This window comes from Dromiciops gliroides, chromosome 2 (genome assembly GCF_019393635.1).
Source record: "Dromiciops gliroides isolate mDroGli1 chromosome 2, mDroGli1.pri, whole genome shotgun sequence".
In the NCBI taxonomy this organism is placed as follows: Eukaryota; Metazoa; Chordata; class Mammalia; order Microbiotheria; family Microbiotheriidae; genus Dromiciops; species Dromiciops gliroides.
Window position 1 is genome coordinate 232,537,666 of NC_057862.1, and position 27,315 is coordinate 232,564,980.

At 42.9% G+C, this 27,315-nt stretch overlaps 1 protein-coding gene across 3 annotated transcripts in view; it reads right to left on the reverse strand.

Moving 5' to 3' along the window:
* ADCK1 (aarF domain containing kinase 1) overlaps positions 1-27,315 on the reverse strand; it is a 162,057-nt gene that overhangs the window by 8,885 nt on the left and 125,857 nt on the right. For all 3 annotated transcript variants that reach the window (XM_043980712.1, XM_043980711.1, XM_043980713.1), the window contains 3 exons: positions 24,030-24,146; positions 5,942-6,091; positions 3,803-4,000 (listed from right to left, as the gene is read on the reverse strand). In XM_043980712.1, coding sequence (XP_043836647.1) covers positions 3,803-4,000; positions 5,942-6,091; positions 24,030-24,146 — 465 coding nt within the window. The remainder of the gene's footprint in view (positions 1-3,802; positions 4,001-5,941; positions 6,092-24,029; positions 24,147-27,315) is intronic.

Sequence of the window (27,315 nt, forward strand, 5' to 3'; positions counted from 1 at the left end):
CTCCTCCCTCTTTCTCCATCCCTTTTTCTCTCTCCCTTCTTCTCTCTCCTCTCCCTCTCCTTTTTCTCCATCTCTTTTTTCTCTCTTCCCCCCTCTCTCCTTTTCTCTCTCCTCCATCCTCTCCTTCTCTGTCTCTCTCTGTCTCTCTCTGTCTCTCTCTGTCTCTCTCTCTCTGTCTCTCTCTCTCTCTCTCTCTCTCCTGTCTCTCTTCCTCCCCCATGTGCTGCTACTCTCTTATCCCAAACTAGTCACACCACCACCTTTGTGCCAGGATATGCCAACCATAACAAACCAGAGACAGATCAGATGCCCAAATCACCCCCATCCACCCCACCATCATAGACTTAAACCGGGAAGGTACCTTAAAAGGCATATAGGACTTTCTTGCTATCTCTCACACAGGACAATCCATTTCAAGACTGCAGGGATTTGCACTGACTGTCCCCAGTGCTGAGAACATTCTTCCTCCTCACTGGTCTCCTGGCTTTTTCCACGGCTTCCTTTGAGACTCAGCTCAAGTACGTCCGTCTCTTTCTCTCTTTCTTCCTTTCTCTCTTTCTTCCTTTCTCTCTTTCTTCCTTTCTTCCTTCCTTCCTTCCTTCCTTCCTTCCTTCCTTCCTTCCTTCCTTCCTTCCTTCCTTCCTTCCTTCCTTTTTCTTTCTTCCTTCCTTCCTTTTTCTTTCTTCCTTCCTTCCTTCCTTCCTTCCTTCCTTCCTTCCTTCCTTCCTTCCTTCCTTCCTTCCTTCCTTCCTTCCTTCCTTCCTTCCTTCCTTCCTTCCTCCCTCCCTCCCTCCCTCCCTCCCTCCCTCTCTTTCTTTCTTTCGTGAGGCAATGAGGGTTAAGTGACTTGCCCAGGGTCACACAGATAGTAAGTGTCAAGTGTCTGAGGCTGGATTTGAACTCAGGTCCTCCTGAATCCAGGACCGGTGCTTTATCCACTGCGCCACCTAGCTGCCCCCAATCCACTCATTTTACACATGAGGAAACTGAGACCCAGAGAAGCTCCTATAGGATCATAGCTCTAGAGCTATAATATAATAGAAATCATTCTAAATAGTAATTGGAATATTATAGATAATATAATTATATTAGGCACAATTATGTATAACAATTATATAATATTAATATTACTATACAGCTATAATGTAATGTCATATAATAACATATGATAAAAATATGATGTGATATAATATTATAATACAATATAATATGGATCTCAGAGGTCACTAGTCCAACCTTCTCAAGTAGCCATCACTTAACCACTGTCTGCCCAGTTTCCTCATCTAGAAATGGGGATAATAGTAGCATCTGCCTCTCAAGGTTGTCATGAGGATCAGTTGAGATAATATTCATAAAGTACTCTGCAAAGCTTAGAGAGATATGTACATGCTTTCACAGAAGAGGAAAGCGATTAAGTGATTTGCCCAAGGTCACCCAGAATATGAACCCAGAGCTCTATAGTACTCCACCACCCAAGATGACACAGGAAGTTAGCTTCAGAGGATGAGCAAGCTTTGCTTAGGCCAAGTCCTAGAGAGCTCTAAACTGCAGAGGGTGTGGCCCTTTACGCTGGGGTATGTTGCCTCTCCTACTTCTGAGGGACCTGGTGTTTAAGACTACTGCCATTTAAGTATAAGCCACTATAGAGAGACAGGAACAAAAGTCATGGGATCATATGAACTCAACATTGGAAAGGATTTTACATATCATTTTGCTCCTCGTCAGTCCTGTGCTTTAAAAGGAAAATCATGTTGGTAGCAGGGTAGGGATGGATCAGAGAGAGTAGAAACTTGAAGCAGTAGGACCACTTAAGAGTAGATTAGGATTGTCCAAGCAAGATGGTGTAATGGGCTAAAATTCTAGCTAGTCTGTCTAAAATATCTAATGAATAGTCACCAATAAATTATAAGCTTTAGCAAGAGTTAGACTTTTAAGCATTTTTTAAGGAGAATAAGAATTTGGTAAAGAGAGAATGGCCTAGATTCATCTATCTATTAAAGGGAGGGTGCATTTCTAGCTCCACTCTCCACCAGAGTCCTGAGGAAAGAAATCGAGGGAGCCAGCCTCTCCCCTTCTTCCTCCCACACAGAAATGTCACTTCCTGATGCCAAAGAAAAGCCACCTGGCTTGCCCTCAGGCGCCTTCTCCTCATGGTGGAGCTTTCCTACAGTAGCTCTCCAGCAGGTGGTGTCATTCCAATCGTTACAATGGGATGAGGGACTGAACTAGGGTGGGAGGTCATGTGAGCAAAGAAAGAGGATTGGGTGCAAGAGCTACTGTGGAGAAAAGGCTGACAGGGCTTGACAACTGATCAGAATGTGGGGTGAGGGAGAGCAAGCAGTCATGGATGACTTCTAGTTATAAATCTGGATGACTGGAAGGACAATGGTGACCTCAACAGAAATAGGGAAGCTCGGAAGAGGAGGAGGCTTTGGGAAAAAGATAATGAACATGTTTAGTTTGAGATGCCTATGGGACATCCAGTTCAAAATGTCTAATGGTGACTGTTGGTGACTGAGGACCAGTCTCTCTATATAGATAAAACAACAGTAATAATAATAATAATAATAATAATAAACAATAGCTAACTATATAGTGCTTTGAAGTTTGCAAAGAACTTTACGTCCTCTCTCTCTCTCTCTCTCTCTCTCTCTCTCTCTCTATTTATTTATTTTTTTAAGTGAGGTAACTGGGGTTATGTGACTTGCCCAGGGTGACACAGCTAGTAAGTGTTAAGTGTCTGAGGCCAGATTTGAACACAGGTACTCCTGACTCCAGGGCTGGTGCTCTATCCGCTGCGCCACGTAGCTGCCCCTGCGTCCTCTCTTTTTACATGTCATTTGTGCTTTTGCATGTCATCTAAATAATAGCTAGCATTTCTATAGCACTTTCAAGTTTTTGCAAAGCACTTCTTTACAAATATCATCTCATTTGATTCTCCCAACAACCCTGAGAGGTAGTTATTATTATTACACACCGTTTGATAGATGAGAAAACTGAGGCAGACAAAGATTAAGTGATTTGTCCAGGGACATACAACTATTATCTGAGGCAAGATTTGAACTCAGGTTTTCCTGGCTCCAGGTCTAGCTTTGCCACCTAGCTTTCTTATCGCGACCATATGAATAGATGCCATTATTATTTCCAGTTTAAAGATGAGGAAACTGAGGTTGAGAGGTTAAATGATTTGCCCAGAGTCACACAGCTAAGTGCCTGAGGCAGGATTTAGCTACTTAATTAGATCTGGGAGTCATCTGTGCAGAAATGATAACTAAGTTGATGAGGTCATTGAGAGAGTTCAGAGAGAGAGAAAGGTCCAGGACAGAACTATGGAGTATACCCACAATTCAGTGGGGTGGGGTATGAATGATGATCGAGCAAAGGAAAAGGTAAGTCCAGCAGGCAGGAGAAAAGCCAAGAGAAACGTAACAGTATACCTAGGCCTGAAGTTTTCCCTCTACTTTTTTTTTTTTTTTTTTTTTTTGCAGGGCAATGAGGGTTAAGTGACTTGCCCAGGGTCACACAGCTAGTAAGTGTCAAATGTCTGAGGCCGGATTTGAACTCAGGTACTCCTGAATCCAGGGCCAGTGCTTTACCACTGCACCATCTAGCTGCCCCCTTTCCCTCTACTTTATTAGCCTTCAGCATGGTTCCTTGTCCCTTTTGTAGGAAACACCAAGAAATCACAGCGTCCTCCTGCTGCTCTGGCTACCTCACTAGGGGGCCTTCCATCGATTCCCCTGAGAACTGGCTATAGGGATAGCTGGTTCTCTCCACAGCTGGAGGAGGGGCAAGGACCTACCTCATTGGCAGTGACTGGTGCCTGGCCAATGCCTTTGTTGACCGAGTCCCAGGACCGGGCTGTCAGCATACAGGCAAACAGTGGGTAGAGATCCCCCGCCCCCAGCCGTTGGCTGTATTTCTTCACACGCTTCATATCCGCCTTGATCAGGGCCTGCCAGAGGTGACAGTAATCTAGGCGAAACTCGTCCGTCAGGATCTGCAGTCAGGGATGGAAGCAACAGAGATTTGCTAGAAGATGAGAGGCATGCTTCCTCCCAATGCTTTCCTCACCTCTAGATACACATGTCAATGGCCAGACAGAAGGTGAAAGAGATGGTGGGATTTCAAGCTAAATGATCCTAGGTGATCATGTCCTGTCTCCTAGAGACAGATCATCTAGGCCAACCTTCTCATTGTGTAGATAAGGAAGGGGAGGCCCAGAGAGACAAGTGACTTACCCAGGATTACACATCTAATAAGCAGCAGAATTTGAACCTATCTATGTCTTATGACTCCGAATTCAGTGCTTCTCTCACTAATACCTCATTTTACTCTCAAATGAATGGTGGAAAATCTCTGGTTTCCCAGCTATTATCATTTGTTCTTTTTTTTTTTTTTTGTGAGGCAATTGGGGTTAAGTGACTTGCCCAGAGTCATACAGCTAGTAAGTGTTAAGTGTCTGAGGACAGATTTGAACTCAGGTCCTACTGACTCCAGGGCCAGTGCTCTATCCACTGCATTACCTAGCTGCCAAAAATTATTTTTATTTTTATTTTTTGCAGGGCAATAGGGGTTAAGTGACTTGCTCAGGGTCACACAGCTAGGAAGTGTCAAGTGTCTGAGGCTAGATTTGAACTCAGGTCCCCCTGAATCCAGGGCCAGTGCTTTATCCACTGCACCACCTAGCTGCCCCTCCCAGCCATTATCTAGACTCTTAGGAATTCTGCTAAACTTCAGAATGGAGTTAGAAGTCTAAGGTAGGAGCTGCTGACTAGGGTATTTGGCCTCATGGCATTAGGCACTTAACGGAGCACCAGTTCTTACCACTGGCTGGCTCCTGGAAGCCTTGTGTGCTTCACATAAGGGCAGAACATACATATATCACTCCTTGGCTCAAAACCCTTCATTGGCTCCCTATTGTTCATAGGATAAATTAAAAATCCCTTAAACCTGGCTTTAAAGATACATCAAAATCTCACTGTAACCTCCCTTTCAAGCATTTATTTCATGCCATTCCTTTCATGCAGTCCAAATTCCAGTCAAGCTGAACCCTCATCCATTTTTTTTTCTTTTGTGAAGCAGTAGGAGTTAAGTGACTTGCCCAGGGTCACACAGCTAATAAGTGTCTGAGGCTGGATTTGAACTCAGGTCCACCTGACTTCAAGGCTGGTGTTCTATCCACTGTGCCACCTAGCTGCCCCTCTCATCCATTCTTTTTTTTTTTTTTTTTTAGTTTTCAACATTTGTTTAGATAAGATTTCCAATTTCCAATTTTTCTCCCTCCCTCCCCTCCCTTCCCCCTCCCCTAGACAGCAGGTAATCTGATATAGGTTATATATACATATATATATATATATATATATAAAACATATTTCTGCATTAGTCATGTTATACAAGAAGAATCAGAGCAAAAAGGAAAAACCTCAAAAAAGAAAAACAACAGCACCAAAAACAAAAGAAATAGTATGGTCCAATCAGTGTCCATATTCCACAGTTCCTTTTTATTTTTTCTGGATTTGGAGAGCCTTTTCCATCATAAGTCCTTTGGAACTTTCTTGTACCACTGGATTGGTGAGAAGAATCTAGTCTATCACAGTTGATCAACATACAATGTTGGTGATACTGTGCACAATGTTCTCCTGGTTCTGCTGGTTCTGCTCATCTCCTCTCATCCATTCTTGAAACTTAGTCCACTCTTGTCACCATGCACTCACACAGGTCATCTTTCATGCTGGGAATACATGCTTTTCTCATCTCTACCTGTTGAAACCCTTCAAGGCTCATCTCAGATGCTACCTTCTCAGTGAAACCTTTCCTCATTCACCAGCTACGTGAATCTCTACATGTTTGTAGAATTTAGAAGACAGAGAAACAATCCGAACCCTGGCTCTGAGGGCAGATGGAGGGGTGGGGGGTGGGGAGGAGTGTTCTCACTCACCTGGTACAGTCCATGGTCCAACAAAACAATCTCCACCTTCCCCGTTCCTGGACACTTCCTCACCAGCACGTTGCCTGGGTGTGGGTCACAGTGAACAAAGCCATTGACAAAGATCATCTCACTGTACATCTTTCCCAATTGTTGGGAGATCTGAAAAAGGAAAAGGTTAGGAATGGAGTTCCCATTGGGCTGGGACTGGAAGACTTCCACACTGGGCTTTCCATTTTGTTCCATCCAATCCAGTCAGTTAATAAGCATTTATTAAGCACCTACTATATGCAAGACACTATCATTATTGGAAGGAGAGGACAAGGGGACTAGAAGATGTGGGGCAGAAAGAAATAGGTCTCATAGTGGAGCTGATGGCTGGTGAGCCTACAGTCCTTGAGTTGAAGGTGTGTGTAGAGGGGAGGGGGAAAGAAGCAACATTCAAATTCTTCTTCCAGTGACAAAAATTGCCCTCTAGAGTAAGTTGTTAAGTTATTTTTTCAGTCTTGTCCAACTCTTTGTGACCCCATTTGGGGTTTTCTTTTCTTTTCTTTCTTTCTTTTTCTTTTTCTTTTTTTTTGGTGGGGCAATGAGGGTTAAGTGACTTGCCCAGGGTCACACAGCTAGTAAGTGTTAAGTGTTGAATACGAATTTGAACTCAGCTCCTCCTGAATCCAAGGCCGGTGCTTTATCCACTGTGCCACCTAGCTGCCCCTATTTGGGGTTTTCTTGGCAGAAACATTGGAGTGGTTTGCCTTTCCTTCTTTATAGATAGGGAAACTGAGGCAAACAGTGTTGTGACTTGGCCAGGGTCCTTTTTTCTCTCCTTTCCCTTCTTCCTCTCTCTTCTCCCTCTCTCCTCCATCCCTCTCCTTCCTCAATTTTCAAGCAAGCTGGAAGGCACAGTGGGAATTGGGGGTGTGGTGGTAGTAGGGAAATCATTCCAGTTCCTTTTCTTCCTCATTTCAAGACTTATGTTTCTACATCCATATTTCCTCTCCACTTCCTCTTAAACTGATGAGATGGGAATTTAGTCCTAAGTCTTTGCACAGAAGAGAAGCCCAGGGCTGCACAAAAATATGGATGCTGTGTAAAGGTGAGACCTGGGGCTCTCAGGACCAAAGGAGTGGCAGAAATGTCACTCTCCAAAGAGCCTAGCTGGGGGTATCAGAAATAGGAGGTGGGAGACAAAAGGCCTCTTGGGCTGACAGAAAGGTACAAACGTAGTCCTCAGGTCCACCAGGGAATACCTGTCTAGTTGTTCAGCAGGCCAGGCCAGGGCTTAATCCCCCAGGGGGTTCTCACCATAAAAGCATCCACACCAGATTCTAAGGGACGAGCAGAGCACAGTGCTGCTCCTTCCCTTCGTGCACCTCTCTCCCATGCCCTCCCTTCCTGAGTCCAATGCTAATCTGATTTATGATGTCTGCACAGATGAAATGACACTGGAGAGGCCATTTAAATCATTCTGTCATTGCTGCCTTCCCCACTCCCAGTGGCAGCCTTCTTATCTCTGCTCCCTTTTTATTAAAGCTAAAAGCCTTTCTGGAGCAAGGAAACACTCCCCCAGAATAAAGCCAACTCTAGGCCCAGGGTAGGTCTGTCCATGCGTCTCCCAGAACAAACAGATGCTTCTATAAAGCAGTCTCTGTATCTGACACTTCACCCCCTTTACTCCCTTCTCTGGAATTGACTGGATGCCTTACTGATTTAAACACACACACACACACACACACACACACACACACACCCCAGGAAGAAGTAGAGAAACCAGGAATTGGTTGAAGGGAAGATCAAAACACAAGAGAAAGTAATAGGAGAAACCAGAGAATCCCCTTGGGAAAAAGGAAATAGACAATATTCCTCAAATCCTACAGAGAGGTCCTAGAGATTCAAACATTTGACCATATCCTGCTATAGCATCGCAATAAAATGGGGAGGCCTGGCAGTTAGGGTTTCTAGCTTCCTACAAGTCTCAGCTCACCTCCTAAGACAAATTTTCCCTAATTCCCCAGAGGTGAGTGCACTCTCCTTCCTCAAATAATCTTTTATTTACTTATCTGTTTACCAGTTATATCTCTTTTTTTTTCTTTTTTCTTTTTTTGTGGGGCAATAGGGGTTAAGTGACTTGCCCAGGGTCACACAGATAGTAAGCGTCAAGTGTCTGAGGCCGGATTTGAACTCAGGTACTCCTGAATCCAGGGCCGATGCTTTATCCACTGCACCACCTAGCCACCCCCCAGTTATATCTCTAGCAGAATGAAAGTTCCCTGAGGGCAGGGACTGCTTTTTTTTTTTTTTTGGTCTTTGGTGCCTTGTTCGTAGTAGGCTTTTGACAAATATTTGTTGAATCTCACTGAATCTGTTGAGTTCTTTTGTTGTTGTTGTTGTTTTGTTTTTTTAATAATAAACATTTTTATTTATAGTTTTGAGTTCCAATTTTTATCCCTCCTTTCCTCCCTCCTCTCCCTGAGGTGGTAAGCAATCAGATATGCATTATACATGTGTCATGCCTGAGTTCTAATAATAACTACAGCAACCAAAGAGTGTCCAGGTAAAGACAGAGAAAAACCCTGCCCGCTATTGCAGTCAGACCTATTAAAATCCATTATCTCACTGGATTTGACCAATAACTCGGGGAAATAAGTGAACAGCTATCATTACTCCGTTGTTACTCTATTACATCTTACCAGTGTAGAGCACGTCCCTATTTTAGGTCCTGTCACCTGCCTCAGCAGTGTTGTTGTGAGGATCAAATGAGATAACAGTACAGTGTCTGGCTGGCACACAGTAACTGCTGCACAAATGTTAGTTATCATTATCATCATCTCATTTAGGTCTCATGATCCTGTAGGATAACAGGCAGGAATTACCAGACTTATTTTATAGATGAGAAGACCTCAAGAGGTTCAGAGAGGTTATAGGGCTTTTCCAAAGTCACACGGCTAGGAGACAGTGGAAGGGGAAGGACAGGAACTGAGGAAGGGGGAAGGGTCTTTTTGATACAAGGGAGGCGCTTGCTGTGACCATCCTTCTCTGAGAGTGGCCTCCACCACCAGCAGAAGGTATAAGGTCTGTGAAGAAACTTCTGAGTGTAATGGGCTGGAGAAGAGGGCTGAGAGATTCTTGGTGAGGAGAAGGGAAGGATAATAATAATGATGATGATAACAACAACAACAACAATAATAATTGTTAGCATTTATATAGCATTTACAAGATGCCATTTGATCCTCACAACCACCCTGGGAGGTAGGTGCTATTATTATATTCAATTTTACAGATGATGAAACTGAGGTTATCTACCTATCTGTATGCATGCATATGTGTATATATACAGTGGACACACACGTGGATATGGATGTATACACATATGTATATATATATATATACACACACAGCCTCATATGTAGACTTTATATACATACAGCCTGTATGCATATGCATGAATATATATAACCTCATATACCTACACATATATTGCCTCATGTGTAGCCTATACACATATACAGTCTATACACACATATATACTCATATGTGTATACATACACACATATATATATTAGCTTCAGTTTCCTCATCTGTGTGTGTGTATGCACGTACACACCGACATGTGTGTGTAATTTTGCTGAATGTGTGAATATGTGGCTGCCATTGTGAGGATGTGAAATATCATCTGTCTCTACCCAAATCTTCTCCCCCTGGGAAAATCTGTGTGAAGCCCTCTGTGTTTCTCTAGGTTGTTCTTCCATGCATTTATTTTTGCTTATTAAGCTGATGCTAACCGTGTAGCCTGCTCTTTATAACTGTGGCTTAAATTGCAATGTGTCAGAAATGTAATGAGTAATTGAACTATATCTTTTATTTGTTTTGTTTTTAAGTTTTTCAAAGTGCCTTCACTCTATTATCTCATTCACCCCTCACAACCACTGTGTAAAATAGGTTGGGCAGGTGCTATTATGTCCTTCTGACATATGAGGAAACTGAGGCACAGAGAGGTTAGTGACTTATCAAAAGTCCCTGGACTCCTCTTCCTGTGCCACACTGCCTCCTGCTGCCACAGTTTCTAGCTTGACCTCTAGCTTGTAGCAAATTTCTCTGGATGAAATACTGATTAAATATACATTTCTTCCTTAGGAAACCTGACCCCTGACCCATTAAAAGTATAGGAGACAGCGGGGCAGCTAGGTGGCTCAGTGGATAAAGAGCCAGCTCTGGATTTAGGAGGACCTGAGTTCAAATCTGGCCTCAGACACTTGACACTTACTAGCTGTGTGACCCTGGGCAAGTCACTTAACCCTCATTGGCCTGGGCGGGGGGGGGGGGGGAGTATAGGAGACAGCCAATGGCCCAACAATTGCACAGGCTTCCCTATCCCTCTCCAGACTTTACCTGTTTACCAGGTGCCTTCCACCTTGGGGAATTTCTAGGCCTGCTTTCCTAATAGGTGACTTCCTAGCCCGGAACATTTCCTGAAGGACTCTAGCCACGCTCACTTCACTTCCTGCTCAACTCACTCTTTGGCCTTCTCCTCTTTCTTCACCTTGTCCTCTCCCCCTACTTTCCAGATCCCCTTGATGTATTTGTTTTCTCCCATCAGGACGTAAACTCCTTGAGGCAAGAACTGCCTTGTTTGCTTGTGTTGGTACCCCCAGCTTTTGGCACAGAGCCTGACAAACAACAGAGGCTTAATAAATGCTCTAGCTACCTATGAATCGATTTAGCTACACATAAAATACGGATCATAATATTTGCACTATCTACCTCACAGAATTGTTGTGGGGGAAATGCATTGTAAATCCCATAGCATTTAAAGTATGAGAAATACACAAGGAGTTACTATTATGGAGTTCTACAGGTACCATCTTGTTGATCCCCACCTGCTAGGTTTCCACAGAGAAGGTAAGAAAACAGAGCTCATTTTGTGGTATGACAAAAAGGGGTGGTTGGGGTGATTTGGAATCATCTCATTTTACCTTACTGGGCTCTGAACTTTGGAGGCATCCTCAGGGCTGGGAGAATTGGCCTGTAACTGTATATCTAGAAGCAAACCATGGAGAGCGCATGGCTCCAGCAACTACTAGTGAAAACAGAATGAGATTTGTTGATGTTCAATCAAGGTAACAACAACTCACACATCATATACACTCTCCACACTCCACAAACTCTAACAGGACTCTGACTCCCCTTTGCTGATTTGGAAAGGTCACTGGAGTCTAATACCCTTCATTTTATAGGCTGTTCTAAGATAGTTGCCACTACCCACAAGCCCCAGAAACATTACAGGGCTTCTTAATTAGATCCATAATCACTCAAAAGGATTCAAAAGAGTCCAATCTAGTTATCCCCATAGGAAAAACCAAGTATATAAAGAATGCCTTTTGTCCACATGATGATCCACAGCTGGAAGGACAAGCGATAGGGCTTGTCTATCAGTACGCATCTCTTGAGCAGACACTACAAAGGGATAATGTACTAAACAAAAGGAGAGAAGGCCAGAATGCCTTTGGGAAACTGCATAGTTCTTTAGATAGCCCTAAGCTTCTTCTTGAAATAAAGGCCTGTCTTTAAAAAAAATTTATTTCTCAAATGGATAGAAATCCATCCTCTCCCTCTCCTCTCCTCTCTTCTCCTCCTCTCCCCTCTCTCTCTCTCTCTCTCTCTCTCTCTCTCTCTCTCTCTCTCTCTCTCTCTCTCTCTCTCTCTCCCCCTCCCTCCCTTGCTCCCTCCCTCCCTTCCTGCCCCTTCTCACATACCTCCCCCTAAATGAGAAAACAAGAAAAACAAAGCCTCCATTACATGTATAGTAAGAAAAAACAAATTCCCTCATTGGTCATGTCCAAATAGCATGCACGCGTGCATGTGTGTGTGTGTGTGTGTGTGTGTGTGTGTGTGTGTGTGTGTTCCAATCTGCACTGTCTATAACCCCTCAGGAGGTGGAGAGCATGTTTCATCCTGAGACCTTTGGAATTATGGTTGGTCATTTTGTCAATCAAAGTTCCTAAGTCTGTCAAAGTTGTTTGTCTTTACAGTATTGTCATTATTGCATCAATTGTTCTCTTGGTTCTGCTCACTTCATCCTGAACCACTTCATACAAGTCTTCCCAGGTGTCTATGAGACCATTTCTTTCATCATTTCCTACAGCACTACGGTTATTTCATCAATTCATATACCATAACTTGTCCATCTGTTTCCCAATCGATAGGCACTCCCTCATTCTCTAATTCTTTGCTACTGCAAATTCTGCTGTAAGTATTTTTGTACAACTAGGTCCTTTCCTCCTTTTTTTTTTCCATCTCTTTGGGGTATAGACCTTGTAGTGGTATTGATGAGTCAAAGGGTATGAACCACTTAATCACTTTTTGGTTATAGTTCTAAATAGCTCTCCAGAATGGATGGACCAGTTTGGAGCTCCACCAGCCAGGCATAAATGTACCTGTTTTCCTACAGTCTCTCCAGCATTTGTAATTTTTCCTTTTTTTTCCTGTCAACTTCAGAAAGGCTTGGGTCTTTTTTTTTTTTTAAAACACAAATATTCTTGGGGCAGCTAGATGGTGCAGTGGATAAAGCACCGGCCCTGGATTCAGGAGTACTTGAGTTCAGATCCGGCCTCAGACACTTGACACTTACTAGCTGTGTGACCTTGGGCAAGTCACTTAACCCCCATTGCCCCACAAAATTAAAAACAAAAACAAAAAAACCACAAATATTCTTTGGGTAATGTTGTATGGCTGCCATTCATGGAATGTTACAGTCTCCAAAGAACTAAAGTTGAAGATCTCTCAAAGAAAAACAGGAAGGCACATCTCTGAGGTGGAGCCAAGGACTTTGGGAGGAAAAACTTTGTTTCTGGGTCTTCAGAAGCTATGGTGACTGAAGAAGCTAGGACTGCAGCATATGTAGATATAGTTGCCAAACCCTCTTTGCTTCATTTTCCTCTTCTGTAAAATGAGCGGGAGAAGGAGATGCAAACTACTCTAGGATCTTTGCCAAAAAAAACGCGAAATGGGGTCACGAAGAGTCAAACGTGACTGGAAAAATGATAGCAATAAAAGTCATTGTAGGGGGCAGCTAGATGGCTCAGTGTATAAAGCACTGGCCCTGGATTCAGGAGGACCTGAATTCAAATTCGGCCTCAGAGACTTGACACTTAAACTAGCTGTGTGAACCTGCGTAAGTCACTTAACCCACATTGCTTGGCCAAAAAAAAAAAAAAAAAACCATTGTATATGGGCAGTTAGCTAATACAGTGGTTAAAGTGTCAGGTTTGGAATCAAGAAGATTCATCTTCTTGAGTTCAAATCTGGACTTAGACACTTACTAGCTGGGTGACCGTGGGCAAGTCACTGAACCCTGTTTGCCTCAGTTTTCCTCTGAAAATGAGCTGGATAAGGAAATGACAAACCACTCCAGTATCTTTGCCAAGAAAATCCCAAATGAGGTCACAAAGAATCAGATATGACAGAAAACACATCGTCATCATCAACAACAAGAAGTTATTCCCAGAGTTCTTGGGCTCAATGTCCTGGAATTTCCCCTCTGAAGTCTGAGGGGAGGTAGTAGTCAAGTTGGAAGCAGTGGTTTGACTCACCGGGTCCACGTGGCATCCTGTCTCTCCCTCAGGATGCCTTGCTGCTTCACATAGATGACTTTGCCATGAAGATTGTTTGAAGAAAATTGGGGATATTTAACCTGAAGAAGAGAAGACCTAGAGGATATAGGCTAGCTATCTTCCAAATATTTGAAAAGCTTTTAAGTGAAAGGGGGATTAGATTTGTTCTGCGTGACTTCAGAGAACAGAATTAGGAGCAGTATGTGGGAGTTGGGGGAGTTTATACAGAAGGAAAAACTTCCCAATGATTTGAACTGTCCAGAAACAGAATGGGAGGCCTTGGGAAGTAAGCAGTCATCTTTGATTGCAGGTGTTCAGGCAGAGCTGGATGATTTTCAGTAACGTGATGACAGGGAATCTTGGTCAAGTACAGTTTGGACTAACTGATCTCTGAAGGGTCTCTTCAAACTCAGATTCTGGGATTCTATGATTAGATGCTCTCTGAGGTCTGTCTCCTCCAGCTCTAAATTCAATAATCTTTTGAAATGACTTGTCCAAGGTCACATAGCTGGTTAATGGGAGAATCTGGATCAGAACTCAGTATTTCCTTATTGCTTATCTAGTGCTCTTTCCACTACTGCCACTGATATTAACTTGAAGCAAATTTGACCTAACAATACTTGGGGAAGCAAAATCAGGTTGAGAGTAATTTACAATCACCTCATTTCTCCCTAGAAATAGACTTTTATCTACTAGAGACACCTCAATGTGAAATAACTCTCTTGGGTGCTCTGGATGAATAAGAGACTCATTCTCTTTGAGGGGTCTGCTTACTAAGACCTTACTAAGTGGGTTCTAGACCCACAAAGATAAATACGCACGCTGCCAAAGCAGAACATTCTCCTGCCAATATTAATTTGAAAACCCTCCTGACTTTTCATAGGTCAGCTCTTGATGCATCAAGGATTCAAAATGTTAGGTAATAAGACTGGATACTTTTTTTTTCCTGTTCCCAATAACTGCTATGCATGCTTCAGAACACAGCTGAATAAAAACCATTAGCATGGCGCAAGATGGTCTACAAGTCACCTCATCCAGTGAATGATTCGAGAAAACAACTAGGTAGTGCACCTCTACAAAGATAGGGAAAGGCAAGAGGTGACTTCTCAAGGTCCTTCTGCCTCAAGATCTTACAAGGAATCCATAGGCCAAGATAATAACCATTCAGAGAAGATGTCTGAGTTCTGTTGGGAGACATATGAGCATCTGACCAACCAACACTGTTAACTCAGCACAGCAGTGAAGGCTCCATGGAAGTGCCAATTCTTTAAATTTTTCTTAGTAAAAAGAATGTGCCACTCATGTAAGTAATTTCTAAGTAATTACACAATAGCGTTATTCTGTAGCAGTAGGGGGAAAAACAGGAGTCTATAAAAAGGCTGAGTAAAGAATTAATTTAGTAAATAATATTTAAATCAAGGAGTTATTTTTAGATTTTTCTCAAAACTAGAATTGACTGAAAGTCTTTAATTATTCCATAACTGCTTGGATTAATTTGTAACTACCCCCCACCCCCCCAAAGGATAGTCTATTTTTGTTCTCAGGAGCTTCTTAAAAACAAGATCAAGACCACCAAGGGAAGCAGCAAGCTAGGAAACACAGAAAACAAAGGAAAAGAGACCCAGGAGCTCCCAATACCAATCCTAAATCGAGCCCTAGTTCCTCTTAGGTAAATCTCTTTAATTCTTTCCTCCTTAGTTTTCCCCATCCACAAAATGGGTACAAGGACCCCTCCCTATGTATCTTCAAATAATCCCCACACACACACACACACACACACACACACAGACCTTTTTCAGTAGACATTTCATTGGCAAAATGAGGAGGAAGGCCGGGGGGGCTATAATTACATCAATTGCTCTCAGCTGTTTCTACTTCAGGGAACCCCTTAGGAATCCATCTGCCGAGCTGTTTCCCATAAAAATTGCCAAGCTTTTAAAGAGCTGTTAGAAAGAGATGAATACCATCACTCTTGCACCTTAAATGGACAGAGACTTTATGTCTTTTCAGCTGCTCTGATCTAACTTCCGGAGCATCCCCTGTTCAGGAGGCAGTGTAAGGAGGGAGAGCATTCCAGGCATGGGGGACAGCCGGAGAAAATGATCAGAGTGGGGATGGAGTGTCCTTGTCATAGTAAGAACACATATCAAGCATATATGTAGTCTATCTTTTCAACGGTATTCAATGTATTGGTATACATCTCTTTTTAATTACATCCTCATTCAGTCCCTGTGTGGTAATGAGAAAGGTCTCAGCACACAGCCTCAGTTTACTCATCTGTAAAATGAGGGGATTGAACTAGGTGATCTCTAAGGTCTATTCTAGTTTGAAATCAATGATCCCATGATCCTTGAATGAGCCTTTTAATAAGTGGAAGATATAAGGAGTTAAGCATCTGAGTCAAGGTCAGAGAAATAGTATGCTACAGGGTAAAGAGTGTCCGATTTAGAATCAGAAGGCCTGGATTTGAATCCCAACCCTGCCCACTTATCACCTGTATGATTTTAGGAAAAATCATTTAACTTCCCTGGCTTCAACTACTTATTCTTTTTTTTTGTTTGTTTGTTTTGTTTTGTTTTGTTTTGGTTTTGGGGGGCAATGAGGGTTAAGTGACTTGCCCAGGGTCACACAGCTAATAAGTGTCGTGTCTGAGGCCAGATTTGAACTCAGGTCCTCCCGAATCCAGGGCCAGTGCTTTAGCCACTGCGCCAACTAGCTGCCCTCTCTCAATTACTTATTCTAAGTAATTTATAATTAATAAGTGCGCAGGATCAGATGATCCATGATCCTGAGAAGAATTAGATTCAGAAACACAAAGCTTCCTCCTGGAATGTTGTCACTTATTTGGGAGTCCCATGCTGAGAGACAAATTTTTTAAAAAATTATTTTGAACTTAAACACCAACGAAGTGGAACCTTTCTATATACAATGCACAACAGAAAAAGATCATTCATACAGCTATACAGCTGTACCACATTTAGCTTGGTTCCACCTACAAGTATGGAACAAATTCAATCTGTTATTTTCAAAGCTGTCCAGCTTTATCTCTGTTTCCTACTGACCTTCCTTCTGTTCTCTTCTGTGCATTTTAAAAAATGCTTCCATGACCCGCTTTTCTTAATTTTCTCCCCCCCCATTTTTATAACCCTATTGGTAGCCTTTATCTCCATCCCCCCAACTTAATATCCCAATTTTTTCCAAAAAATGTTTTGAGAGAGAAAAAAAAATCCTCATATCTAATAAGCAAAGTCAAGCAAAACAAATTTCCACATCGGCCATGTCCAAAAATATACGTGTCTGAGGGATAAAAGTGGAACATCTCTCTCTGCTTCGGGGTGGCTTTGCCATGTGAGTAGGAATCATCATCCTTTTCCTAGTCTCCTTACCAGACGACTTTCTACCAGAGATACCCAGTGTTACAACAGAACTGTCCCCTGGCATGGCCTTCAGTCAAAACCCTCCCCCATCCCGCCATCCCCAACTCTCTCCCTTTCCTCTTTGCTAATTTCACGCAAATTAAATTGGTCCTCAGCACCAGCAGGGTCCTAAACACACTCACTGAAATCCAATTAACCTTCGATAAAGGTCTGCCAATCAATAGTGGTTCTTTGGCTCAAGGAGGCAATATTGAGCCCAGAGAAACAAGCTGCAGCCCGACCTTTACTCTTAACAAGATCAATGAGAGCCACTGTCGCCAGCTCTTAAAGTAATTGGCAAATATGATCCCTGGATTAGGCCCCGAAGCAATACCTGCTCCTGATCTGAAAAGACAAAAACAGATGGGGGCCAGAATGGGCAGCCAGCTTCCCCAATGGTCCATGACAAGCGGGCGATGGGGCTTCAGGACAAGTTTGCCATATCCCCTCCAAGGGCTGCTATTTGGGTGGATTCTGGGACCCTAAAGTCAGACGCAGGAGAGACAGAACAGGGCAATGCTTTTATCCAGTCTTCTCTCATGATAATAAAAACAGGGGGATAGGTCCCAGAATCCTGATTTTATTGGTATAGGGAGCCCCCAGGTGAGTGAATTCCCTATAACAAGGCACCTTCCCGACAACTAATAGAGTAGAGTTGCCTGGAGCAGAGGTATCAAACACACTGGCTGAATGCTGCCCTAAACACTCCCTAGTGGGGGCCTGAACCAGATTAAAATGTAATTGGGAAATATTTAACAAAGTAAATAAAAATACTATAAAATATATATAACGTTACATTTTAAAACCGAGTCAACATGCAGCCCATAAGGATCCTTCTGTACAGATTAGTGGCCCTTGTTTTGATTTGAGCTTGATACCAGTGGCCGAAAGCACCTAGAAGCTGAGTAACAACATTTCTATAGCACTTCCTATGGTGTCAAGCACTTTACACTTATTATTTCATCTGATCCTCAAACAAGTCTGGGAAGTGGGTGCTATTATTATCTCCATTTGAAAGATGAGAAAACTGAGGGAAACAGGGGTACCTTGCCCAGGGCCCAACAGCCAGTGTGTACCAGAGGTATGACTTAGATTGAGGTCATCCTGATTTTGAGGACAGATCTCTATCCAGTAGCCATGTTGCCTCTCCGATAATAATAGCTTATGTTTATATAGTGCTTTGAGCACTGGATTTGAAATTAAAGGGCTTGCGTTCGAATCTCAACTCTGGCCTTTACTACCTGTGTGACTTTGGGCAAGTCACTTCACTCCTCTGGGGGTTCAGTTTCCTCCTTTGTAAAATGAAGGAACTGGAAAATATGACTTTTAAGGTCCTTTCCAGCTTGAAGTCGATGATAACAATGTGAAAAGCTGCAGTCGGCAGAGACAGTGGGACAGCCACCTCAGGTTGGTCTTGTTCCATCTTAGCCCCTGAAGACCTAAGAAGGACTAGGCTAAGCTAGGTTGCTAATGGGGTAGGACAAATCAAGTGAAATGGGGTGGGAGGGATTTGACAACTAACTTAGAGGAGCCCAGAGCCAGCCTTTCAATCAGTCAGTCAACAAACATTTGTTAAACATCTACTACGCCCCAGGCCCTGTGCTAAATGCCAGGGATACAAAGAAAGGCAAAAAACTGTCCCTCCTTTCGAGGGGCTGAATAGTTGATTTTGTAAAAACATAAAAACAAGCTGTATCCAGGATACAATGGAGATAATCACAGAGGGAATGCAATAGCATTAAGGGGGATTGAGAAAGGCTTGTTGCAGAAGGTGAGATTTTAGCTGGGACTTGAAGGAAGCCAGGGAAGCCAGAGGGGGAGATGAGGAGGGAGGGCATTCCAAGCATGAAAGACAGACAGTGAAAATGCCTGCAGTCAGGAGATGTAGTGTCTTGTGTGAGGAACGACCAAGAAGCCAGTGTCATTAGACTGCAGAGGACACTGGAGGGTGAGAGAAAGGGAGAAGAGAGATAAAGTAAAAGAAGACTGAAAAGGTAGGTATAATCACATTATAATGGGCTTCAAGTGGCAGAGGAGTTGCTTTGTTTTGGGGGGCTTTTTTGGTGAGGCGATTGGGGTTAAGTGACTTACCCAGGGTCATACAGCTAGTAAGTGTCAAGTGTCTGAGGCCGGATTTGAACTCAGGTCCTCCTGAATCCAGGGCCAGTGCTTTATCCACTGTGCCACCTAGCTGCCCCTGCTTTGTTTTTTAAAGAGTACCTTCCCATTGAAATATCAGGTGCTGCAGACTCTTTGGGCCCATCCCAAGATTTTTTTTTTTTTTTGAGACAATGGAGGTTAAGTAACTTGCACAGGGTCACACAATTTATAAGCGTCTGAGGCCAGATTTGAATGAGTTCAAATAAGTCCTCCTGACTTATGGCTGGTGTTCCATCTACTGTGCTACCCAGCTGCCTCCCCATCCCAGAATCTTGACTCAAGACTTTTACTAGCTCAGAAAAGCCATTTGGGCTTTGTGTTTTCAGGAAGGCTCCTAGACAGAGTCTCACTTAGCCTCTCTGGACCTCAGTCTCTAAACTTTCCATTTCCCTAGAATGCTGGTAATTTGAGTGGGTTCTGGGACCCTAAAGTCAGACCAAGGAGAGGTAAAGCAGGGCAATGCTTTTATCCAGTCTCCTCTCATGATGATAGTGATAATAAAAAATAGGGGACAGAGTCTAGGCTTATGATTTTATTGGTATAGGGAATTCCTGGGTGAGGAAATTCCCTATAAAATTTGCAAAATTTTGTAAAAAATGAGGGAATATGATTTCATAGTCTATAAAGTCCCTCCTATCCCAGAGTCCTGTGATCCTTAAGATGCAAAACTCTTGATGGTGAGATTCTGTTTGTGAGGCTGATCCTCAGGTCGGTTACCTTGGAGAGATGATTAGACCCATCCAAGGCAATGAGTGGTCACCAACTCCCATGCTCTGGGTAGGACATTTAGGCCCTTAGGTTCCTTTGTCCAATATTGTAGAATACCTTAAAAAGGGACACATACTACTAATCATTAATTAATTTCATTGGGAGGAAACCAAATAGTTAAATTCTTTTAAATCTGGTCCATCCTTAAGCCTACTCACATTTAACCAGTCAGTCACAGAGTGACTCCACCTAGTTATCCAATGACATCATCGTGGCATCCTGATGTTTCTAGAGAAGACAAATCATGTAAACCTGAGGGGCTTGGGGGACTTTATTTAGGGATGAAACAGCCTACCGGCTGTATTCAAGTAAGTTAAGATTCTCATGTAGGTGGCCAAGTAAGTCAAGCAGTAATCCAAATCCTGCCTTAGACACTTAACTAGCTGCGCGAGCCAAGGCAAGTCATTAAACTTCTCTTTGACTCAGTTTCCCTAGATGTAATATGAGGATAATAACACCTATCTCATGGGGTTGTAAGAATTAAATGAGAGCACACAGGCACAGGGCTTTGCTAGCCTTAAGAGCACTTTATAAATGCTAACTTTTACGATGATATAGTGTCATATCAATGGTATAAAGACACTTGGATGGCACCTCCTTCATTCTAGCTGATAAGGCTTTCAGAAGGGCATTTCTAAAACCAGAGCAGCTGAAGGTAGCTCCCCAAAGACAAAAGGTTTTAAAGCTGGAAGAGCATTGGAGAATACCCAATGCAACCCCTTCATTTTCTAGGTGAAGAAACTGAGACAGGGAGCTGACTCACCCAGGATCACACAGCGTTAGCAGCAGAGGTCAGACGAGAATCTGATTACCAGGCCACCTCACAGAGCTGCCAGCCTCACCTGCCCCTCCCTGTCACAGAAAATTAAAACCAATCCTCCTTATCATAGGTCTGATTTTCTTGGTCTGGCATATCTATACTAAAGTTGCAACCACAGGCAGAAGGTTAGTATGAATCCATGAAAGGATGACAATTTCATAAACTATTCCATAATATTTTTGGTTAGTGCTCTTTCTGCCTTCTCAAATTTCCTTCTACTAACAAGCATCTAGGTGGTGCAGCAGAGAGAGTGTCAGGGCCTGCCTTAGAGAGACCTAAGCTCAGATCCAGCCTCAGATACTTATTAGCTGTGTCACTCTGGGCAAATCACTTAAGCCTGTTTGTCTCAGTTTCTTCATCTGTAAAATGAGCTGGAGAAGGAAATGTGGCAAACCTCTACAATATCTTTGCTAAGAAAACCCCATGAAGAGTCAGACATGAATGAAGATACTGAAGAACAACAAATTATTACAATTACTGGCACTTCAGCTTGCTCTTCCTCCAAACCCCACTTCCTGACTTGTCTGAACTATAACTGACATGATCACAGATTTAGATCTAGAAGAGATCTCAGAAACCACCCAGTCCAACCCCCTCAGTTTACAGATGAGAGATTGAGGCTCAGAGAGGTTAGGGTGAAATATGATTTGACCAAGGTCATGGAAGGTATAAGTGGCAGGGCCAGGATTTGAACTCAAGTCCTTTGACTATTAATCCATCTGGATGTGTAAAGAATAAATTGTGATCTTTATACTGTATTTCTACGTCCTAATATCCTCTTTATAGCCAGCAGCAAGCACTCTTGGTCGTGAACAAGCAACAGTACCACTAACAGATCATGTTGTGTTTGCATTTGTCTTTAAAAATCAAAGCCTCCTCCGATTAAATGCCATTACAGCCCTGCGCCAGCGAGGATCCAGAGAGATTAATGTGCTTTGGGAGCAGCTTTAATGATAATCCTGCCAGAGTAGGCATTAAGTAAATGTCACCAACCTGTTTGGAAAAGGAGGGAGGGCCTGGGTATCCTTCCCATTTCTGAGACGAGAGAGGCTCAGTTCACTTGTAAGACGGCCTGAGAAAAAGCCAAGCTTAGCCAAAGCTCCCTTCCTTTCCCCCCAGCAAAGCTGGGGACTATTTATACAGGGTGGCAAAGGAGTGAGTGGATGTGACTAAGTGCATGTGGAATTGTTTGTGCTTATGGATGGATGGATGGATGGATGGATGGATGGGAGTCTATATGCTCAGCCTACCCAGGACATCCCAGCCGGCCAAAGAACTGTGGGTCAGATATGCTCATAGAAATAAGCCAATCAGAACAAGCAGGATTTCCCCCTCTCCCTCCTTCTCCAGCAGGAGAACATCTCCTGGCTCTCACTGGACTGTCTCCCAGTTAGGGTCTGAAATCATAAGGGTTTGGGAGACTGGGCCCTGATTCGTTTCAGGAAGTTTTCCCCTGATGTCACAAAAGGGATTCCTTCTCTGATTATGTTTGGATTATATGACCTTTGAGGATCTTTCCAACTGTAATACATAGTGATTCTGTGATCCCAGGCCTAAGATTTCTTCTACTTTGACCCCTCACTCTTCATTCTTCTCCCACTGAAGACAAGGGCCAGGATAACTTCCCATGCATCCTACTGAGGGTAAGGCACACTAGTAAGGGGTGAGAGGTCACAGTGAGCATCAGTTATTCCTTGCACCTATCCCATTCCACTGGAGTTAGTAAGTGCTTACTTTGTGCTAGACCCTGTGCTAAAAGCTGGGGAATCTAAAGAAAGGCAAAAAACATGGTCCCTACCCACAAAGAGACAATGTAGAATACACAGAGTATAAATGGAAGATACTTTTAGAGAGAAAGCACTGACAGGAGGAGGGGAAGGAGAATAGACTTGAAAAGTATAGAGAAGGTGGGTTATAGACTGGGTCCTCAAGGAAGTTAGGGAAACCAAAAGGTGGAAACAAAGAGAGAGAGTGTTTTAGGCAGGGGCACAGCCAGTGCAAGGGCACGGAGATGGGAGATGAAGTATAGTGTATGAGGAACAGCAATAGGGCTAGTATCACTGGGTCATAGAGTGTGTAGAGGGGAGTAAAGTGTAAGACATCTGGAAAAGCAAGAAGGGGCCTGGTTATAAAGGGCTGCTGTTGGATGATACTCCAGCCTCTCATGTTCAATCAGGCAGGCTACCTATTGAATTCCATTCAACAGTCATGTAAGTGCAATTCACTATACTGGAACAGCCAAGGAAACATAACTTTTCCTGTTGTTCAGTTGTTTCTGACTCTTCCTGACCCCATTTGAGGTTTTTTTTTTTTTGGCAAAGATACTAGAGTGGTTTGCCATTTCCCTCCCCAGCTCATTTTACAGATGAGGAAACTGAGGCAAAGAGAGTTAAGTGACTTGCCCAGGGTCACACAGCTATTAAGTATCTGAGGCCAGGTTTGAACTTAGACCCTCCTGACTCCAGGCCCAGGGCTCTAACCATTGGACCACCTAGCTGCCCAAAGATACAAACCCACAAAGACATAAAAACTACATCCCGTGCAACAGTCTAGTAAAAAAGTGGCTGGTCCAGCTAGGAAAATAGCCATGGATAGAGAAGGAAAGACTACGGGCTAGATGGGCCCAGTGATCTCAAACCCTCTACCCACACTCCCAAGAACCAGGCTTTAGAGGCAATAGCACCAAGGTGACAATGACAAGGATGCCAGAGGAGACACTCAGCCCTTCTGTATGTGATTAATATCTTCCTCTACCCCTAGAGAAGCTTCTCAGACCTCTGGTTGCTTTTATTTGCCTCACAAGCTCTACTGTGGAGGGAGGAAAGAAGAGAGACTGTTTCTCAACTCCAGAGAAGAACAGATGGGCAGATCAAGTCCAGCTGATTTCATGCCATAGTTCTTTGGTAGCTAGTTGGCTCTGTGGCTCATCAATAGCAAGTGAGGAGAGATCAATGCTCAGCTTTCAGAAGAAAAGTAGCAGGGGCAGGACACTGGGCAAGGACAGGCCTTAGTGACTGCAATGTCCCTTCTTTTTTGAAGGGAGAGAGAGAAAGTCTTTGTGTAGGGCCCCCTAGGCCTTGGGAGCTGAAAGGGCCTCTATGTGAAATGTGAAATGAATCACATCCTCCAATTGACCTCAGGATCCTAAAAGGTTTCGTTGTGGGGCCTGTAACTTAATACACCCATCACACTCATTCTTCACGCAACAGTTCAACAACAAAAGGCACAAGAGTCTCCATTTGTGACTATGTGGCATCACTCTAAACGGGACACCACTAGGTCAAAGCAACACCTTCTTTCTCTCCTATCCAACACACTCTTCTTACCTTGTTTACATCAATCTGGTTCTTCTCCATGTAAGCCTTATCATTGACCTGTCCACCTTCTACAAACTCCATCAGGAGGACTCGTCGAGTTGACAGTTCCCAGTAAATGCGAGGGACCTAAAACAGGACAGAGAATTGGTCAGGGCAGTTCTTGGGGAACAAAAGAAGGGAGTTCTGAGAGAAGACTCCAATAGGACACAGTGAGCAGAAAAATGGAAGGTCTTTCTCTGTGGACAGAGCAAAGGACGCTATATTGAGTCAGCAAAGGAGGAAAATAGAAAATCACTGGTGGGGAATAAGGCACAAAGAAAACAGGCCATGGTGAAATGTCTTGTCCTTTAGTTTGACTCCACATTCCTATTAAGACGGCCCCTTTTCAGTACTAGAAAAGGAAGATCCACCATTACCTGCTGGTATCTTTTAGACATTATTGTAACCATAACCTACAACTGAAAACTTGAAATTCCCAACTTTTAGATTTATCTTACTGAAGGAATGGGGAAGCTAGGTGGAGCAGTGGATAGAGTGCCAGGCCTGGAGTCTGGAAGACCTGAGTTCAAATCCCACCTTAGACACTTACTAGCTATATGACCCTGAGCAAGTCACTTAACCCTGTTTCCCTCAGTTTCCTCATCTCTAAAATGAACTGAAGGAAATTTCAAACTATTCCAGTATCTTTGACAAGAAAAGCCCAAATGAAGTTACAAAGAGGGAGACATGACTGACTAACAATAACAACAACACTGAGTGACCCCAAATACATTGCCTAATATGTCTGCTTCGGTTTTTCCATGTATATATTGGAACTATTAAAAAAAAAGACTTTCCCATGGGGTCTGAATGGAAATGTTTAAGGGATGAAAAACTCTACAAGGAAACCATTGATTTTTAACTCTCCCAAGGGATAAGTTCCCTAGATAAAATTCTCAACACTTAGACTCTACCAAGAATTTCAAGCTTCCTAGTCTTCCAAATCCTCTAAGGACAGTAAAATACCAAGAAGGCAATTGATATTTCATAGCTACTCCAATCACAGATCGTCCCAGAACTTAGCAAGAGGCTGAATTTGTGGGGACCAATTTTTAATTGGGGAGTGTTAGCTAAGCAGCTCTCCGCAATATTGGGGCAAGGAAGGAGACTGGCAGCCTCCCTCAAAACAGAACAGAATTTATTTTAACAAGAACAAACTTAAAAAAAAAAAACATAAACAGGATCAGTAGGATCAAGGGAAAGGAAATAAAATGGGGAAAGGGAAATTATACAACCTGAAAAATACCACCACCCAGGAATTAGCTGAGAATACACAGACCTCCTGTTGCCCTCCATCATCCAGCTAGAATGCGCAATTCTCCACCCCCAATCCCAGAAAAACCCCACACAGCCCCAGCCAATGGGATGGCTGCTCTGACAGTCACATGACTGCCCTCACTAGGTTTCCAATCATTATAATTTTGCCAGGCCCATGTAGGTGTTGGCAAGTGGTGATGATGTGAGGTGCCAGCACCATGGCAACGGCTACAACCAGTGGGTGGAGCACCATGCAGTTTGCAGAGCCCCAGGCCAGTGCATGCGGAGGCATAAAAACCTCAAATAACAATTAATTCTTTACAAATTTCATCAAGTCCCATGGTTAAAACTGGAAATCTTTATGTAAATACATCAAAAAGTAAATATGCCTATATAAATATAGGAGTATAGATTTTAAGCAGGAAGGGATTTAAGAGAACATCTACATTCTAAATTTTGCAGACAGGAACCTGATATTCAGAGAAGTTCAAGGTCTTGCCTATGGTCACCCAGCTAGTAACTGTCAGAAGTAGGCTTTGAACTTGCTTCAAAGCTTCATTAGATCTGTGATCTCATCCTGGATGTGGGTAGTCTCTCCAAGAATACAGATTGTAACACATCCATTCATTCTTATCTCATTGTATTCTTATCCATATTCTTCCAAAGACAGCCCACAGAGGATCCATCCAATATGTTGAAGGCTTTCTTTTAGGCCTCTTTATATTTAAGAGTACCATTGGAATACTCAAGCTATCCATGTGTTATATTTTATTTGAGCCAATGACCAGTTTACTTTCCCTTCAGACTGTACCTTTCTTCAGTACCTTTCTTATAGCACTTTCTGAGCCTAGGTTAATTACTCACTGGAAATATGCCATAGTTTACTTGCGCTTAACACGTGTCTCTTCATTGTCTTCTGAGTCACCTGAAAATTTAATTACTCAGAGGTTGTGATGCTCTAAGATGTGCAACCAAAGCACATCACTGGGAGAACATCTGTATTGATAAGAGGAGGAAGGGGAAGTTTCTGTACCTGGAAGCAGCTTAGATTTGCCAAAAGAGCTGCACAATTTCCCATATGCAATGCAGCCTCCTTTCATCTTCCTAATTCAATTATGGGCTCAACCTATTTCCATCTGCAGTGTTTGTCCAACTGATGTGTTAATAATCCAACTCAATGGAGTGGTTATTCAATTGTATGCCACAGTCTGGACAATAGGCATTTTTCACTCAGTTTTTTTTTTTTCTGTGAGGATTGTTACACCAACCTCTTTTAAATAATCATGGATCTCATTGAAAAGACTTTTATTATTTGGGGCAATTTGATGAAACAAGTACCCTATCATCTATAAATAGGAGCATTGAGGGGCTCTCATCAACTAGAAATAATCCTTTTTTTCATTTGGACATTGTGCCTCATTTGACATTAATAATCAGAAGGTCATTGACCAGTGTTGTTGATATGGTTGTATTTGTCAAAAAATTCTGTAGGACCTTGCAATAAGAGTCTGAAAATTGACTGGCATTCTGGGATTTGAAGTTCAGGAGGACATCTCTTCCCCCATAGCTCTGAGTAGAAATTTGGACTACTGAGATCTTTGAACTGGAAGAACGACTTGAGTCACAATCCTCAAGAGAACAGGGGAAGCAGAAGGTGCTGGCACTACTTGACCAGAACAAGAGAAGCAGCAGTGGAGGAGGTGACATCCTTAGCCCCAACCTGGGACTTCATGAAATGATCTGGAGAGGAAAGTAGTACCTATGGGGTGATGGGCAAGAGAGACAGAATGATAGTATGATGTTTAATAAAGTTTGAGAGACATACTTTTATTAATAATGCTAGCATTTTATTACTAAAAGGAATGGTCATTTGAACACTCTCTCTCTCTTGGACCAAAGACCATTACGGTGGCAGGCTCACAGCTTATATTCGCTTAGAAAAGTGGGTGTTCTAGAGGGTGACAATCAACTCTGATTGGTTACCAATTAATGATAGGTG